The 17107-nt window shown below is 43.8% G+C and overlaps 1 protein-coding gene across 1 annotated transcript; it reads left to right on the forward strand.

Moving 5' to 3' along the window:
- The first annotated feature begins 290 nt into the window (after positions 1 to 290).
- On the forward strand, positions 291 to 7346 carry LOC123086671 (transmembrane 9 superfamily member 1). Its single transcript, XM_044508448.1, has 12 exons — positions 291 to 552; positions 2810 to 3002; positions 3111 to 3215; positions 3345 to 3362; positions 3456 to 3544; positions 3623 to 3775; positions 3917 to 4051; positions 4526 to 4692; positions 5959 to 6053; positions 6195 to 6568; positions 6688 to 6961; positions 7057 to 7346. The coding sequence occupies exons 1-12, from the start codon at positions 466 to 468 to the stop codon at positions 7122 to 7124; spliced, it is 1758 nt and encodes a 585-aa protein (XP_044364383.1). The 5' UTR covers positions 291 to 465; the 3' UTR covers positions 7125 to 7346.
- Positions 7347 to 17107: the final 9761 nt, after the last annotated feature.

Genomic DNA, 17107 nt, shown 5'->3' on the forward strand with positions numbered 1-17107 from the left:
GAGAAGGGGAGGGAGCGGCGATGGAAGGGAAGATGTGAGGTTTTCCTTTCCTGAAGAAAGCAAATCCTCCTGGTTATCTTGCCACAACATACAAAGATTATTTTCTCCAATCAAAACGAGACGGTCCTGCCCAACCCGTTCGCTAGCTCGAGTTTTCTTTTGTCCTATCTGTGCCGACGTGGCTAGCACGAGAGATCCCTCTTTGCGCGACCCGTAATGGGTTTAAATGTGTTTTGGAAAAGCAGATTTCATCGAAGGTGAGAGAAAACAACAAATACTGCATTCCCCAGGTACCTCCCGCAAAACCGTAGCCCCAAATTCTCGTTCCTATGGGGAGGCAGCTCGTGCTCGGGCAAGACTGAGACGAGACCAACCGCGCAGGCAGGCTCGGGAGGGCGACGCAAACCCCCTAACCAGCGCCCACCCTCCACCCCAGATCTCGCGGCCGCCGCCGACGCCGACGAGATGCTCCTCCTCCGCGGCCTCCTCCTCGCCGCGCTCCTCGCCGTCGCGCGGCCGCCCCTGGCGTCCGCCTCCGAGTCCGACCACAAGGTGCGCACCGCGGTTCCACTATCATAGTCCCTCGGTACTCCCTACCCTAGATCCGAGCCTCCTATGCGTATGTCGTCGGGATCCCTCGAGGCGCCGTGCCGGATCTGGACGAAGCCGTGCGTTGTTACGGGTTAATGTTGCCTGGGTGTTGCATGCTTAGTTCGAGGTCGCGGCGTGATCTGTCGCTCTGTGATGTGATGGGTTTCGCGCTTGGGATATTGGTTGTTACCTACTTGCGAGAGGAGGGTCTTCATGGCGTGCTTTGAGAGGCTAATTGACCTTGTTTGCTACAAGAGAACATTAGAGAGCCGCATTAGGACAAAAGTGATTTTGGAGCCTTGGTGGTATGTACTTTCGAAACAACTCTGGGGCAGGGAAATGGCTGTAACTGTGTTATTGTCCGAATTTTCAGCGCATGCAATGGTTAGGATGAGATACCTCACCTGAATGTTGTTATGGACAAACATTTAAGACAAACTTAAGTAGTTAGAGAAACTTTTTGTGCCCTTGGATAGGGCTCTACCTGGCATTGTGTTGTCCATTTAAATGAATGTTATGCCTTATTAGTTTTTGGATAAATTTCAGTACAATTCCTTTAGAACCATTTCATCAGATGTGATGGTCATAGGTGCATTAGTCTGTTGCATATCATGGAAACTGAATAACAATATCCCAAGGCTCTCTTTGGTTGTATTCTGTTGTGCTGCACAGCGCACACTGAATCATGTGATAGCTGAGTAATGTAGTATTTTTTTTTTTGAGGGTGGTTGTGGAGCAAGTTTGCTGTTACTATTCCAAGATTAAAGTTATCAAGTAATATACCGATACAACATTTGGAATCCACTCTGCAACCAAACAGAGGTCATGGTGTAATGTTTATCTCTTATTTATTTTCCAGCTAAGGTCTTGTTTACTCTGTAATGTCGCTCAAATATCAAAATATGTAGGCATCTGCTGATTAGTGACAAACAATGTTGGAATACATGGTAATTAATTGCAAGAGTTAAGCCCATGGATAATTTATTTGACCCTAAGAAGGGAATTTTTTTGGGTGACTTCAAATTTCTGAGTAATACATTTAAGTTGATGTGTACTGCCATAAAAATTGCCATGAGAAAGATGCTTCTTTTATTTTCATTCTGGTCGATACTTTAACTGGTCTACAATCCCAAATGTTTTTGAACGGTGAAGTGCTCTTCACAATCAACAAGTCAGCCATGGAATTTATATTTTCTCAAATGTTTTTGAATGGTGAAGTGCTCTTCACAATGAACAAGTCAGCCATGGACCTTAAATTTTAAAGTTTCTCTGTTTTTTCTTTGTCTTGTTTTGGGTCTGTTTGCCATCATGGTGACCAGTGTGTCGAAAGCAATTTTTTCTTCTTCTATATTAGTTTTTGGATAAATTTCAGTACAATTCCTTTAGAATCATTTCATCAGATGTGATGGTCATAGGTGCATTAGTCTGTAGCATATCATGGAAACCGAATAACAATATCCCAAGGTTCTCTTTGGTTGTATTCTGCTGTGCTGCACAACGTACACTGAATCATGTGATAGCTTAGTAATGTAGTATATTTTTTTTTGAGAGTGGTTGTGGAGCAAGTTTGCTGTTACTATTCCAAGATTAAAGTTATCAAGTAATATACCGAGACACTATTTGGAATCCACTCCGCAATCAAACAGAGGTCTTGGTGTAATGTTTGGCTCTTGTTTGTTTTCCAGCTAAGGTTTTGTTTACTCCGTAATGTCGCTCAAATATCAAAATATGTAGGAACACATGGTAATGCAAGAGTTAAACCTATGGATAATTTATTCGACCCTAAGAAGGGAATTTTTTTTGCTGACTTCAAATTTCTGAGTAATATATTTAAGTTGACGTATACTGCCATAAAAATTGCCATGAGAAAGATGCTTCTTTTATTTTCATTCTGGTCGATACTTTAACTGGTCAACAATCCCAAATGTTTCTGAACGGTGAAGTGCTCTTCACAATCAACCAAGTCAGCCATGGAATTTAAAATTTCTCAAATGTTCTTGAATGGTGAAGTGCTCTTCACAATGAACAAGTCAGCCATGGACCTTAATTTTTTAAAGTTTCTCTGTTTTTTCTATGTCTTGTTTTGGGTCTGTTTGCATCATGGTGACCAGTGGCGAAAGCATCTTTTTTTCTTCTTCTATCTGCTGATATGCAATCATACTGAGAACATGTTTTGCCATTACTAAAGTATTGCAGCTTCTTATATGTCTGTGTGCAGTACAAAATTTCAGAACCAGTTAAGCTCTGGGTAAACAAGGTTGGCCCGTACAACAATCCTCAGGAAACATACAACTATTACAGCCTTCCGTTTTGTCTACCAGCTGAAAACCCTGCACATAAATGGGGTGGACTTGGAGAGGTTCTGGGTGGAAATGAGCTGATTGATAGTCAGATTGATATACAGTTTTTGAGTATGTTGATCTTGCTTGCACATCCTTGTTTTTTTAGAACTTTTGATTGTGAATTGCTTAAATGCATGTTCTTTTGTACTAAGTGATGATTAATCTCTTTTGTTTCAGAAAATGTGGACAAGGGCCCCGTTTGCACAATTGAACTTGATGCTAAAAAGGTTCAGCAATTTACTGATGCCATTGAAAGCTCATACTGGTTTGAGCTTTTCATAGGTATGAAGATCCATATTTGGTTAATTGTTCTGTGTTGCTGCACATATTTTTCTTGTTTTGAATGTGACTTTTGGTTCTGACATTCTTTGTACGTAATTCTTCCTTTGCCTGCCGTGTGAAACCACCTAGATGATCTGCCGTTGTGGGGTAAGTAATTCTAAACTGAAATGGCCCATCCTCCTTTAATGTTTTCTAGCCTTTATATCATTTTGATAATCAAGTGAGTTTTCATCTGAGCAGGTTTTGTTGGGGAGACTGACAAAAACAATGAAAACAAGCACTATCTTTACACACACAAGAATATTGTTGTTAAATACAACGGTAACAGGGTACGTGTTGCACTTATTTGTGATCTTAAAAATTAGCAAAAACCTATATATATACTGGTTAATTAAATTTTCCTGTAGGTAATTCATGTCAATCTCACTCAAGAGTCACCTAAGCTTCTTGAAGCTGGAAGAAAATTGGACATGACATATTCAGTTAAGTGGGTGCAAACAAATGTGGCATTTGCACGGCGTTTTGAAGTTTACTTGGACTACCCATTCTTCGAGCACCAGGTAATTCTTGTTCACATTGGTGGCCAGTCTTGAATTTTTTAGGAAGGATTTTGGTGGTGTCATTTTCCCTGTCATGTTGTCTAAGGTATATGCTTCTTCAAAGAATCGCAAACTAAAGTGAGTTCCAACTTTTCATTTCAGATTCATTGGTTCTCCATCTTCAATTCTTTCATGATGGTCATTTTCTTAACTGGTTTAGTATCAATGATATTGATGAGGACCCTGAGAAATGATTATGCAAAATATGCTCGTGAAGATGATGATCTTGAGTCACTTGTAAGTACCGAATCTTGGCACTTCTGTTAAATCATGTACTCCTGCTGGACTCCGGTAACATGACCTGTCTCTTTTCATTCTTGTGACCTCTTGTGATAGTTTGGCCATGGGTCTTATTATATCATTATCATATTGTAGAAGTCACAGAAGTATAGCATTACAAGAGTATTGAGAAGATGAATCTATCCATCATTTCCATGCAAGGGGCTAAATATCTAGGAATACATAATTAGTTAAAGTAGTGGCACAGAGTCAGTGAATTTTTAGCCTGCCGAAGCCACAAGCCTATAAGTATGATCTATGGCTATAAGCCGCATTGATGCGTTCTGCTGCTGTTAAACATCAATCTGGTTGATTACCGCACTGGCATTTGATTGTGGCTAGCATAAATATTTGAATATACAGAACGAATCAGTTGCCATGATTCTCATTGATTTCACTTGATCAGCGTGTTAAGCTATGATTTCTTTTCAGGAAAGGGATGTTAGTGAGGAATCTGGATGGAAGCTTGTTCATGGAGATGTATTTCGACCTCCACGCAACCTAATGTTTCTGTCTGCTGTTGTTGGCATTGGCACTCAGATGGCAGCTCTTATCCTGCTTGTTATTGTACTTGCCATTGTTGGTATGCTTTATGTTGGGTAAGCTCAAAACCAGCTTTCACGTCTTCTTTTTTCTGCAGTGCTTTTGCAGAATTAGAAGGTACATAGTTGGAAGTAGTTTTGGATCCCTGGATGTGTTATCTGTAAATCAGTTCATACACATTTCCAAAGGTGCTGAAGATTACATATTATAGATGAATGAACATATATAGTGTCTTATCTGCTGCATTCACACCGAAGGTGGAGACTAGGGATATCTGGATATATGGTATAGAAGTTAAACATGCCATTATCTTTGGTATGAAGATTTACCAGTGGCAAGGCAGCAGCAAGCTAGGGCTGATAGCCAGTTAAGAATAAGATAAGTAAGTTGTGTTTTTTAATAGGAATAGGAGATTTGGCTCTCCGATTTGTAAAGTGCATGAATAGAGAATTGTGATTTCATGCCATCTCACAGTTCTCCAAAAATCTTTTGAATCAAAGAGCCCCCGGTTGATTTCCCTAGAGAGAAGATTTGTTTAGATTTGGTTGTTAGGATCCCGCTCTATAAAGCAGCCTATGCACACAGTTGGATTAAGCAAGAAAATGAAGTTTTTTTTAGTTATTCTTCCTGCCTTTCCTCCATGTGGGTTGTGTGCTGATCACTTCCCTAACAAAAATCTTAGATCTGTAATATTCATTTCTTGCCAAGGTAGGATAAAGGACAGACCCAGTGCATAGAAGCTCCCACACAAGGTGGGGTCTGGGGAGGGATTATAGGAACCTAGTCTTACCCCTGCAAAGTGCAATGCAGAGAGGCTGGTTCGAACCCAGGACCTCTTGGCACAAGTGGGGAGGACTTCACCACTGCGCCAGGATTATCCAGCAATAACATTTGTTAAAGTAGCTCTGTGGACTTCTGGTGCAGTGGTCTTATTACTGGGAATGCACAACTCTATACCATAGCATGGTGTTCAGATATCTGAAATTCTGAAGTTAGAAAAAGGCACATTTATAATTCAGTCTAGAGAACATAAAAATCAGTGAAGATACAAAGTTTACTTCTTTAATCATGTGAAGTAACTGAATATAAAACTGATCTTGGATTTTGTAATAGTGTTTAGCTAGTATCAGTTTCCATTAGCTTTTTCATGTAACTGAAATATTATACTCCATTTGCCAGAGGAGGAGCAAACAGCACAACCTTACTGTGTTCTGATGACCTGACATCTTTCATTTTGTTATATAAAAATGATTTTTCAGCTAGTATAAATTTCCATTAGTGTCCCTCCCCTTGTTACTGATACATTGTACTCTATTTGTCAGACGAGGAGCTATTATCACAACCTTTATCGTGTGCTACGCGCTTACATCTTTCATTTCTGGATATGTTAGTGGCGGCCTCTACTCAAGGAATGGCGGTATGGTCCTCCACATGTTTTGTTCTTATTTCCTTGGTAGAATTTCCCTATGTTATTCTGCTATCCCAAGTAGATTCCTGAGTTTGAGAATTGTCAGTTCCTGTGTTCTTTATCTTACTTGTGGATTCCTTTATTCGGCAGGCAAAAACTGGATAAAGTCTATGGTCCTTACCGCGTCCCTTTTTCCATTCTTGTGCTTTTCAATCGGGCTAGTGTTGAACACCATTGCTATCTTCTACCATTCATTAGCGGCTATACCATTTGGCACAATGGTTGTCATATTTGTCCTCTGGGCTTTTATCTCTTTCCCACTGGTGCTATTGGGAACAGTAGTTGGTAGAAACTGGAGTGGTGCTCCCAATAACCCATGCCGTGTGAAGACAATCCCACGTCCTATTCCTGAGAAGAAGTGGTACCTAACACCTTCTGTTATCTCATTGATGGGTGGGCTTCTTCCCTTCGGCAGCATTTTCATCGAGATGTACTTCGTGTTCACTTCATTCTGGAACTACAAGGTAAAAAAAGCAGCATGTTGGCAAACTTTGCTGTGAAGTAAATATGTCTATGTACTTCTATTTGAGTTTCATGTTGTTTAAATTGATGGATAATTGACAGCTTCTTTTGCCCTTGGCAGGTGTACTATGTTTATGGCTTCATGTTGCTAGTCTTTGTCATCCTCCTAATCGTAACAGTATGTGTCACTATTGTGGGCACTTATTTCTTGTTGAATGCTGAGAACTATCATTGGCAATGGACGTCGTTCTTCTCGGCTGCATCAACCGCCTTGTATGTATATCTATACGCAATATACTATTATCATGTGAAGACAAAGATGTCAGGCTTTTTCCAGACAAGCTTCTACTTCGGCTACACGTTGATGTTCTGTCTGGGACTAGGCATACTTTGTGGTGAGCCTTGAAACTTACATGTGGTTATTCTGTTTCAAATCAGTATTTGGTCTCTTTTGACCGTTATTTGACGTCTGACACTGTTTTTATTTTAGGTGCTATTGGCTATCTGGGGTCAACTCTGTTTGTCAGGAGAATCTACAGAAACATCAAATGCGACTAAACTGCTTCTTTGGTTCTGTAGGCTATTAGCACTTAGCAGATCATGTGTTGTTGAGTAATGCTTCGAAGATTCTAATTAACTTTTGGAAACTATACAGGAGGTAGTTCTCCCATTGTTTACCTTGGTACTTACCTTTTTGGTCTATATCTACCTCCGTCATCAAACTCGCACTATAAATGTATACCTATATTAGTTCGGAATTAGTCTCAGCACTGGGATTTACATCTAGTCCCCATGTTACGAAATATACGACGTTTAAGCAGTTCAAATGAATGAACTGCTTAAACGTCAGGAGGGTGTAGCTTATCTTTTTACGGCGGCCAGAGATGTGCCCCTACCATGGGTTGCAGCATTCACACTCTGTTTTATGCTGCATATAAAAGCAAACCAATACGCTGAGGTTACGGTCTGAATGAGAACGCCCGTTGAATGGGTTTTTGCTGGTTTCCATTTGCCATCCAGCAGAACTGTTAGCCAACCAGGTCAAACGAGCAACTATATTTTGTTACTCCTATTTCAGTTAGCTGTCACTGCACTCTGCAGTGACCAGTGCTGAATTTGTTTTTGTAACAATAAATGCTTTTGTTATTTTCATGAGTGTACATTTTATCCAAGGACTACGATGGCAGAGGGAAACTTGTAGCATCGGATCCCGCGTTGATCCTAGACGTGCGGATGATATGGGCAGTATAGTTTTGTTCCCTGAGTAGCGTGTATAGAGGCGAACCAGGTCCACGCGGGAAGAAAATGAGCTATTTGGTTGTTTGCGTCCATTGTTGGACCTGCATCGCTTGGAACTTAAAGCAGCTCCCAGCTAGGCCAGTTAGGAACGTTCAAATCGGCAGTTTTTTTTAGAATGAACCCTTTGGGATGCACGTGGGTGGCGGTGGTTGCACGCGAGAATTCGCGTTGTTTCCTGAAGCGCCGACAATAATTATCCTCATCTCCCCTCATCGCTCTCACTCTCTTTCCACTCTTCCATTTGCTTCGGCGGCGGCGATCAACGGATCGGAGATCAGCAAGGCGACCACCTATCGGACTTCACCAGCGTTAGCAACATCACCCGCAACACTTCGGCCATGATGGTAAGCCATATTTCACTTCATAACTTACTATTTTGCATTTTTTTCGCGTTTAGATATGATCCACGTTCCAGGGGAATCGGGGTAAATAGCCATATGATTGATCTGTGACGCCCGGGTAATTAAGCTACAGTAATCCCGCGTTAACGATGCCATGTCACCTCGGTTACTGTTGCTAACCTCGCGTTAGATCGAAACCGATTCGAAATCAAATTCAAAATCAATCAAAAAAATAAAAGTTTTCAAATATTAAAACTAAAATGTTCGGAGTGAACCAAATATTGTATAGGTAATTATGGTGGAGAAGCCACACCTTTATAAAATATTTAAATACTATAAGATGAATAAAACAACAGCAAAAACAATTATTTAAATACCTTTTGTAATAAATAAAATGTCAAACTAAATTATTTGAGGACTAGACTTCTTGTGACTATGGACTAAGTTGAAATACTAATTTAGATACTAAGTGTATATTTTACTAAAACTAAAATAATAGGAAACAAAACTAAAACAGAAAAAGTAAAGTAAATAAAAAGTAAAAACAAAACAAAACAGAAGAGAAGAGAACCTCCCCCCCCACCTGGGCCAGTCGGCCCAGTTGTTTGCCAGGCCGACCCAAACCGGCCCAGGCCGCCCCCCACTCCCCCACTCCCCTTATCCACTCACCCGTACCCCGAACCCTCCCACCGACACCCCACTCCCCCCCCGACCGAAATATCTCCCCCCTTTGTCCCCCGATTGGGTCGGGATCGGAGGAGGAGGTCACCGCGACGCCCCGACGCCACCTCATCCGCATCGTGCTCGCCGCCCCAAGGCCAACTCGCCGGAGCCACCGCCATCGACGTGCTCCTTCGCCCCCTTGCCTCTCCATCTCCTCCTCGTCGGCCGACATCGAGCCCACTGCCATCCCCCTGCAGCTCCCATGTGAGGAACCCCCTCCTGTACTCCCTCTCCTCCCTGTGCGCGCCTCCCGCTCGCGCCCTGGACGCCTTGCGTGCCCCTGGCCGCGCTCACCCGCCTAAGGCCGCTCGCCTCTGCCTGTTGTTCGCCGTGACCGCACCCTATGCGCGCACGCGCCCGTCCCCGACTCCCCGTGCCGTCTGCGCCACCCCGCGCGTTCGTCACGCCCGCGGTGGGGTCTCCCTCGCGCGCCCTGCCACACATGCGCCGCCTACTCCCCCGCCGGCCTCGCTCTGCAGCTCCTTCGCTGCCTGGCCACGCCCGGCGCCCTCCCCCGCCTCCTGGCTGCGCCCCGCGCTCGCCGTCAACGGCCACGGCCGCCGCCAAAGCCCCTTGCTGCCCCGTGCCTCCCGCTCGCCGGTCCGGTCCCCGCCACCGGCCGCGCCCTTTGCCTTCGGCGCCCCGCTAGCCTCGCCCCGCGGTTAGTCTGGGCGAGCTCCCTGTCGGGCAGGCTGGCGCCCATCGCCCAGCACGCCCCTGCACCCGTAACCGCAAGCCTGGTGCCCGCTAAGGCCCTATGGGCCTATGGCAAACGGGCCCCATCCCAGAACGTTTTTATAAAAAGAAAAAGGAAATAAAATAAAATGAATTAATAAAATTAATAATTAATTAATTAATTAATTATTGAATTATTTAAGTTAATTAATTCTGATTAGTTAATCTAGTTAACTAGTGAGTTCAATTAAACAATAATTAGATTAGCTAAATCCTAATTAAACTAAATAGAGTATGACAAGTGGGTCCCACACATCAGATTGACCCAGTCAACGCCCTGTTGACTCCTGACGCCATGTTGACACCATGATGACATTAGCAAACACTATTCTGGATAATGTTAGAATTAAATAATTAAATAAATTCAAAAAATGATTAAAACTTTAAAAAAACATAGAAAATAAAGCGTAGCTCAGATGGAAATGTTTTCTACATGAAAGTTGCTCAGAACGACGAGACGAATCCGGATACGCAGTCCGTTCGTCCGCCTCACACCCCTAACCTATCGAACTCGCAACTTTCCCCCTCCGGCTCCTCTGCTCGAAAACACGAAACACCGGGGATATTTTCCCGGATGTTTCCCCCCTTAACCGGCATCACCTCATACCACATTAGGGCACGCCTAGCATCGTTACTTGTCATGTCATGCATCGAAATGCATCTGTTTACATGGTATTCATTGTTTCTTCCCCCTCTTCTCTCCGGTAGACTACGAGACCGACGCTGCTGCTGACCAGTTCGACTACGGAGTTGACGACTCCTCTCTCTTGCCAGAGCAACCAGGCAAGCCCCCCCTTTGATCACCAGATATCGCCTACTCTTCTCTATACTGCTTGCATTAGAGTAGTGTAGCATGTTACTGCTTTCAGTTAATCCTATACTGCTGCATAGCCTGTCCTTGCTACTACTGTTGTTACCATTACCTGCTATCCTACTGCTTAGTATAGGATGCTAGTGTTCCATCAGTGGCCCTACACTCTTGTCCGTCTGCCATGCTATACTACTGGGCCGTGATCACTTCGGGAGGTGATCACGGGCATATACTATATACTTTACACAGTTACATTACCTGTGATACTGTTCGGAGATGGGGGCTGAAGGGGCAGGTGGCTCCATCCCGGTAGAGGTGGGCCTGGGTTCCCGACGGCCCCCAACTGTTACTTTGTGGCGGAGCGACAGGGCAGGTTGAGACCGCCTAGGAGAGAGGTGGGCCTGGCCCTGTTCGGCGTTCGCGGATACTTAACACGCTTAACGAGATCTTGGTATTTGATCTGAGTTGGCTACGAGCCTATACGCACTAACCATCTACGTGGGAGTAGTTATGGGTATCCCGACGTCGTGGTATCAGCCGAAGCACTTCGTGACGCCAGCGACTGAGTGGCGCGCGCCGGATTGGAACGTAAGCCTGCTCTTGTATTAAGGGGCTAGTTCCGCTTTCGGCCGCGTACGCAACGTGCAGGTGTGCTATGGGCGATGGGCCCAGACCCCTGTGCGCTTAGGTTTAGACCGGCGTGCTGGCCTCTCTGTTGTGCCTAGGTGGGGCTGCGACGTGTTGATCTTCCGCGGCCGGGCATGACCCAGGAAAGTGTGTCCGGCCAAATGGGATCAAGCGTGTTGGGTAAGTTGGTGCACCCCTGCAGGGAAGTTAATCTATTCGAATAGCCGTGATCTTCGATAACAGGACGACTTGGAGTTGTACCTTGACCTTATGACAACTAGAACCGGATACTAAATAAAACACACCCTTCCAAGTGCCAGATACAACCGGTGGTCGTTCTCTCTCAGGGCATTGAGGAGGGGATCGCCGGGTAGGATTATTGCTATGTGATGCTACTTGGAGATGCTACTTGGAGATGCTACTTGGAGATACTACTTGGATGACTTCAATCTACTCTCTTTTACATGCTGCAAGACGGAGGCTGCCAGAAGCGTAGTCTTCGACAGGAATAGCTATCCCCCTCTTATTCTGGCATTCTGCAGTTCAGTCCACCGATATGGCCCTTTACACATATACCCATGCATATGCAGTATAGTTCCTTGCTTGCGAGTACTTTGGATGAGTACTCACGGTTGCTTTCTCCCTCCTTTTTCCCCCTTTCCTTTCTTTCTGGTTGTCGCAACCAGATGCTGGAGTCCAGGAGCCAAACGCCACCGTTGACGACGACTACTACACTGGAGGTGCCTACTACTACGTGCAGCCCGCTGACGACGACCAGGAGTAGTTAGGAGGATCCCAGGCAGGAGGCCTGCGCCTCTTTCGATTTGTATCCCAGTTTGTGCTAGCCTTCTTAAGGCAAACCTGTTTAACTTATGTCTGTACTCAGATATTGTTGCTTCCGCTGACTCGTCTATGATCGAGCTCTTGTATTCGAGCCCTCGAGGCCCCTGGCTTGTAATATGATGCTTATATGACTTATTTTATGTTTTAGAGTTGTGTTGTGATATCTTCCCGTGAGTCCCTGATCTTGATCGTACACATTTGTGTGCATGATTAGTGTACGATTGAATCGGGGGCGTCACAAGTTGGTATCAGAGCCGACTGCCTGTAGGAATCCCCCTTCCAACTCCTTGGCCGAAGTCGAGTCTAGACTTTACAAAACTTTTACTGACATGGCTGTGCGGCCCATGGGCCCACGTCGCCATTGGGTGGTATTAGGGTCTTTTACTCCTTGTCTATACTCTGGGACTCTGATCTCTCTTATATTCGGGTTAAATGGATTTTGCTAAATCTAACATTAGGATCTCGTTATCACTTTCACCCGGAGAGCCCCTTATTATTGATGATCGTCTGCTGCACGTGAAGACCCTGAAGATACTCTCCGCTGTAACCCGAGAATTTGTGTCCGTTGCTTTTGCAATTCCCTACCACCAAAATATCCCTATGGATAAATACATACATCTGTCGTTCTTACTTTTGTTCCCAGTTGATCTTGTCATTGGAAGATACCCTGAAATTCTCTCTATTGATCCGAGAATACTTTGTGCCTACTGCCTTGCAGTTCCTTTCCACCTGAATACCCCTACGGATAATTTCTCGCCCTTATCGAGTATCCACTCATCCCCAGTTGTTCATGTGTTTCACAATGGTCTTTGAAATACTATTCGATCCTCCAAAAATTCCTCAGTAGCTTATTGCTCTGCAATACTTGTCTGCTTGCATTATGGATGCTTTCCATATGTCTGGCAATATTCGTTGGTATCCTTAGACACCGTCATTTTAATCCTATTGATTCAACATGTGTGCGAATGCACACAATCATCAATCGACCCTTCTAAATTATCTTTCCGGCTCAGACGTCATTCTGAACATGAGCTGGTTCTGGACCAAACTATTTGTCGTCAATTGTGCCTCTGGTCTATCCAACTTATCCATCCTTGATCAGAGCGTCTGCTTCTGATCCTTTGTTTTGGAAATCATAATTTCTTTGTTAGCTAAGCATCGAATTATTCCAATGTTCTATAATATGATGCCCGTGCATTCCTTCTGGAGTACCGATACTCACATCAGCTCCGTTGCGGATCGCCCGATCCATTGTTGGATTTCATCCGACATCGTCCTTCATATTCAATCACTTTGGAAGTTCTTTCTCCATTGGTAAATCCTACCCTCTGATTGACCAACCATGATCTGCTTTCGAGCTGGTGGTATTTTACTATTGAAGCTTGTGGTATATGTTTCCATGATACCCTGACGGGTTGAACCTATGCCTTACTTTATATGTGTGAACTCGGAAGTTTTCACGAGTCATACTCATCTGGTATTTCACCAGGTAAAACTTTCAACACTAATGCCTTTATCAAAGCGAGAAGTGAATGGAAGGTTATACATTGGAGAAGTGGGAGTCGACCTTGAACTTGTGTTCCTGCCCATGGACACGATGTAGATCTTATCATTAAAGCTTCTCTTAAATTAATTATTCCTTTGGTATAAGCTCATCTTATATCTGGGATCTGGCCTTTTTGCAATTGTGGTTCCGACCATGTTCTCCTTTAAATACCATTTCTCGTGCAAGTTTAAGCACTTGTCTTCTGCAGAGCAATGCCCCAGTCCAACCTCTACTTTGATCTGTCATCGAGTATTGCCCCCTGGTATCTTGAGATTATCATGGAACTGCATAACTTTCTATGAGTTCATCAAGTACTACCTTCCCATTGATTCCAATTTTTCACGGGCTCTGAGTTATTAAACACTCAAAGACACCGATAACTGAACCGAGTCCGCACTACGGTTCAACAACTCTTAGTAATCTTCTTTAAGTACGAGTTTGTACCCGATTATGTCATTCCTAGCCTGATCGACTATATCCCTGTCGTGCTAAATTTTAAGTGTGCTACCTGGTCCTTCTTCCCGGAGCACCAAAATTTTCGACGATGAGCTAAGCTTACGTCGATCTTCCTCGTCATATCAGTTCGCCTTGAACAACAATCCTGATTTCAAGTTTGTGTCCTACCCATGGTTCCAATAACCTTCCGCTACCTCATTCCTTTGACTTAATGTCGTCGCTGATTGATTACATCTTCATGAAACCTCTCGACAAATGTGTCGTAATCATCATCTACATTCTGAGCCCTTACGGGATATCAATCGAATTCGTGATGAGAAATACCATCCTTGCCCCTCGATGATTGTGTTATCATCGACGACATTCTTGCCTTCCCCCCAACACAAACTTGTTCATGTTTTGTGTTATACCTTGAGTTCCTTGCTATCCAGCCTTTGTTCTTCTTTATCTTGGAGTATTACCATCTTTTATGTCAAGAATGTTCTGAGATTTGTTCCACCTCTTGAGAGTTCTTGGTGTAGTGCTACTTCTCACCATCACCATTCTTAACTGGTCCTCGTGTTGATTCCAACCGGGGTACCAACAAGTGAACGGTGCTGTTTGGATTCTATACTTCTAGCAACCCTATTGCTTTGAAGTTAATGGTCAACCGTTCATTCTTAGGCTATTGATTATTGAATCACCATTCTGACATTGGTCGTGCAGCCCAACCCATATTTCGGGCGCACCTTTCAACCAATGTTTAATTGTGTATGTTGACCTCGAGCATGCTTCATTATATCATTTGATCGGACAAATGCTATCTCCTTATCCACATAATTGAGGAGATGCATCTTTTTGGATACCTCGTTGAATTATCGCTGAGTCCGTCAGCCACTTCCTCAACCTCTCCTTGGTTTAATGATGAACTCTGGTTTCGGAACTTGCTTCCATAGTTCATTTCCTGAGAATCTTGAAATGTCTTTTCGTCTATTTGTGTTGCACCTTTTCTTCTCGGACATCCTGAGTCTGAGGTATCATGACACTAATCGGATCTGAATCTCGGTCAGATATGATGGTTGGGACAACTTTCCAAGAGTTATGATGTTGGTCCTTTGATGACCCGGTAACATGATGTCATGCCTAGCACCCCCCCTGGGTGGAGGACCTATCGTTATAATTTCTTTTGCAAGGACAACCATTCTTCCTGGAGGAAATTGTAAGACTTATTCTACAAGTTATTCCTGATGGATCCTTCGTGTTTCCAAAGTCTGATCTTCACCTGAAGACCATGTCAATGCTATCTCGAAGCATGTCAATGCTACTCCGATTTTCAACAGGAACATTTGAAGCACGATGCTAAATTTTATTTATCATTTATCCTAACACCGTTGTATGGGTAATATCATGAGATTCCTTCCCCCCTTACCTAAAGAGTTGTCTACATTATATCCTGCCACGGATATCATGCTCTGCTTGTCCTTGGGAAGGATATATCCCTGAAATATGTGTTTAGACACATTTTCCTTTCCATTGTTCTGTTTAATATGATAATCATATTTTACTTTCCATTGGTTGTTTGAACCTTTCTTGTGATCTATATGATCTAAGCAGCAATATTCTACTGCTTATGTAAACTCCTCGATGTGCAATTCTATCAGTAAGACCCTGTTACTATTGTTGATGACATTCCGGTAGCCACCGATGGACGAGAACCTTGCCTATGGGTCCGCCTCGTTCAACGAGCAGGAAAGTGGTTCTCTTCGTCCCTCGCCCTTGGTACCAACGTTGATGCCGACATAACTGACTTGGTACTCTCTGACATGCCTTGCTATCATGACCGTGAAAGATGTCACTGCTCCTATTAAAAAAACCACATGGTGGGCCCATAACCCACAGTTCCACAGGATCGAAACCTGACTGTCCTGTACACCCCCTATTCCCAAAGTTATTCCTCGCGCGTGGACTCGTATGTAATCCACGGGCCACTGTCCTAGTGGTCTATTCTGGTATCAGACGCAATACTTACTCTCGCTACTCTGAACCCCTTTCTCACTCTGGTTCAGGCTTCGAGCAACTATCTATCCGCTTGGAGCCTATTATGGTACCTTCGTACCTTACTCTCGAGGTATTTCATATGTTCAACTCAAGAGATAATCTTATACTAATTCATGGGTTAACCCCAGATTGTTTCCCTCAAAAGCATTATGTCGTAGTGAGCTGCCCCTTATCTTTTCGTAAGTACGATGGAGTTCCCGAAGAAATGATGACAAGTTTATCATGATGCATCGGAATAAAGGATTGAAGACATCAACGAAAGGAATTAACTTCTTCGAGAAGATCCGTTAGAATATCGTAGCCAGAACTTTCCCCTTACTCCCCTCTTAAATCTCGGGAAGAGATTTCTTGTAGTGGAGGAGAATTGTGACGCCCGGGTAATTAAGCTACAGCAATCCCGCGTTAACGATGCCATGTCACCTCGATTACTGTTGCTAACCTCGCGTTAGATCGAAACCGATTCGAAATCAATCAAAAAAATAAAAGTTTTCAAATATTAAAACTAAAATGTTCGGAGTGAACCAAATATTGTATAGGTAATTATGGTGGAGAAGCCACACCTTTATAAAATATTTAAATACTATAAGATGAATAAAACAACAACAAAAACAATTATTTAAATACCTTTTGTAATAAATAAAATGTCAAACTAAATTATTTGAGGACTAGACTTCTTGTGACTATGGACTAAGTTGAAATACTAATTTAGATACTAAGTGTATATTTTACTAAAACTAAAATAAAAGGAAACAAAACTAAAACAGAAAAAGTAAAGTAAATAAAAAGTAAAAACAAAACAAAACAGAAGAGAAGAGAACCTCCCCCCCCACCTGGGCCAGTCGGCCCAGTTGTTTGCCAGGCCGACCCAAACCGGCCCAGGCCGCCCCCACTCCCCCACTCCCCTTATCCACTCACCCGTACCCCGAACCCTCCCACCGACACCCCACTCCCGCCCCGACCGAAATATCTCCCCCCTTTGTCCCCCGATTGGATCGGGATCGGAGGAGGAGGTCACCGCGACGCCCCGACGCCACCTCATCCGCATCGTGCTCGCCGCCCCAAGGCCAACTCGCCGGAGCCACCGCCATCGACGTGCTCCTTCGCCCCCTTGCCTCTCCATCTC

Source organism: Triticum aestivum, chromosome 4A (assembly GCF_018294505.1).
Source record: "Triticum aestivum cultivar Chinese Spring chromosome 4A, IWGSC CS RefSeq v2.1, whole genome shotgun sequence".
Lineage (NCBI taxonomy): Eukaryota > Viridiplantae > Streptophyta > Magnoliopsida > Poales > Poaceae > Triticum > Triticum aestivum.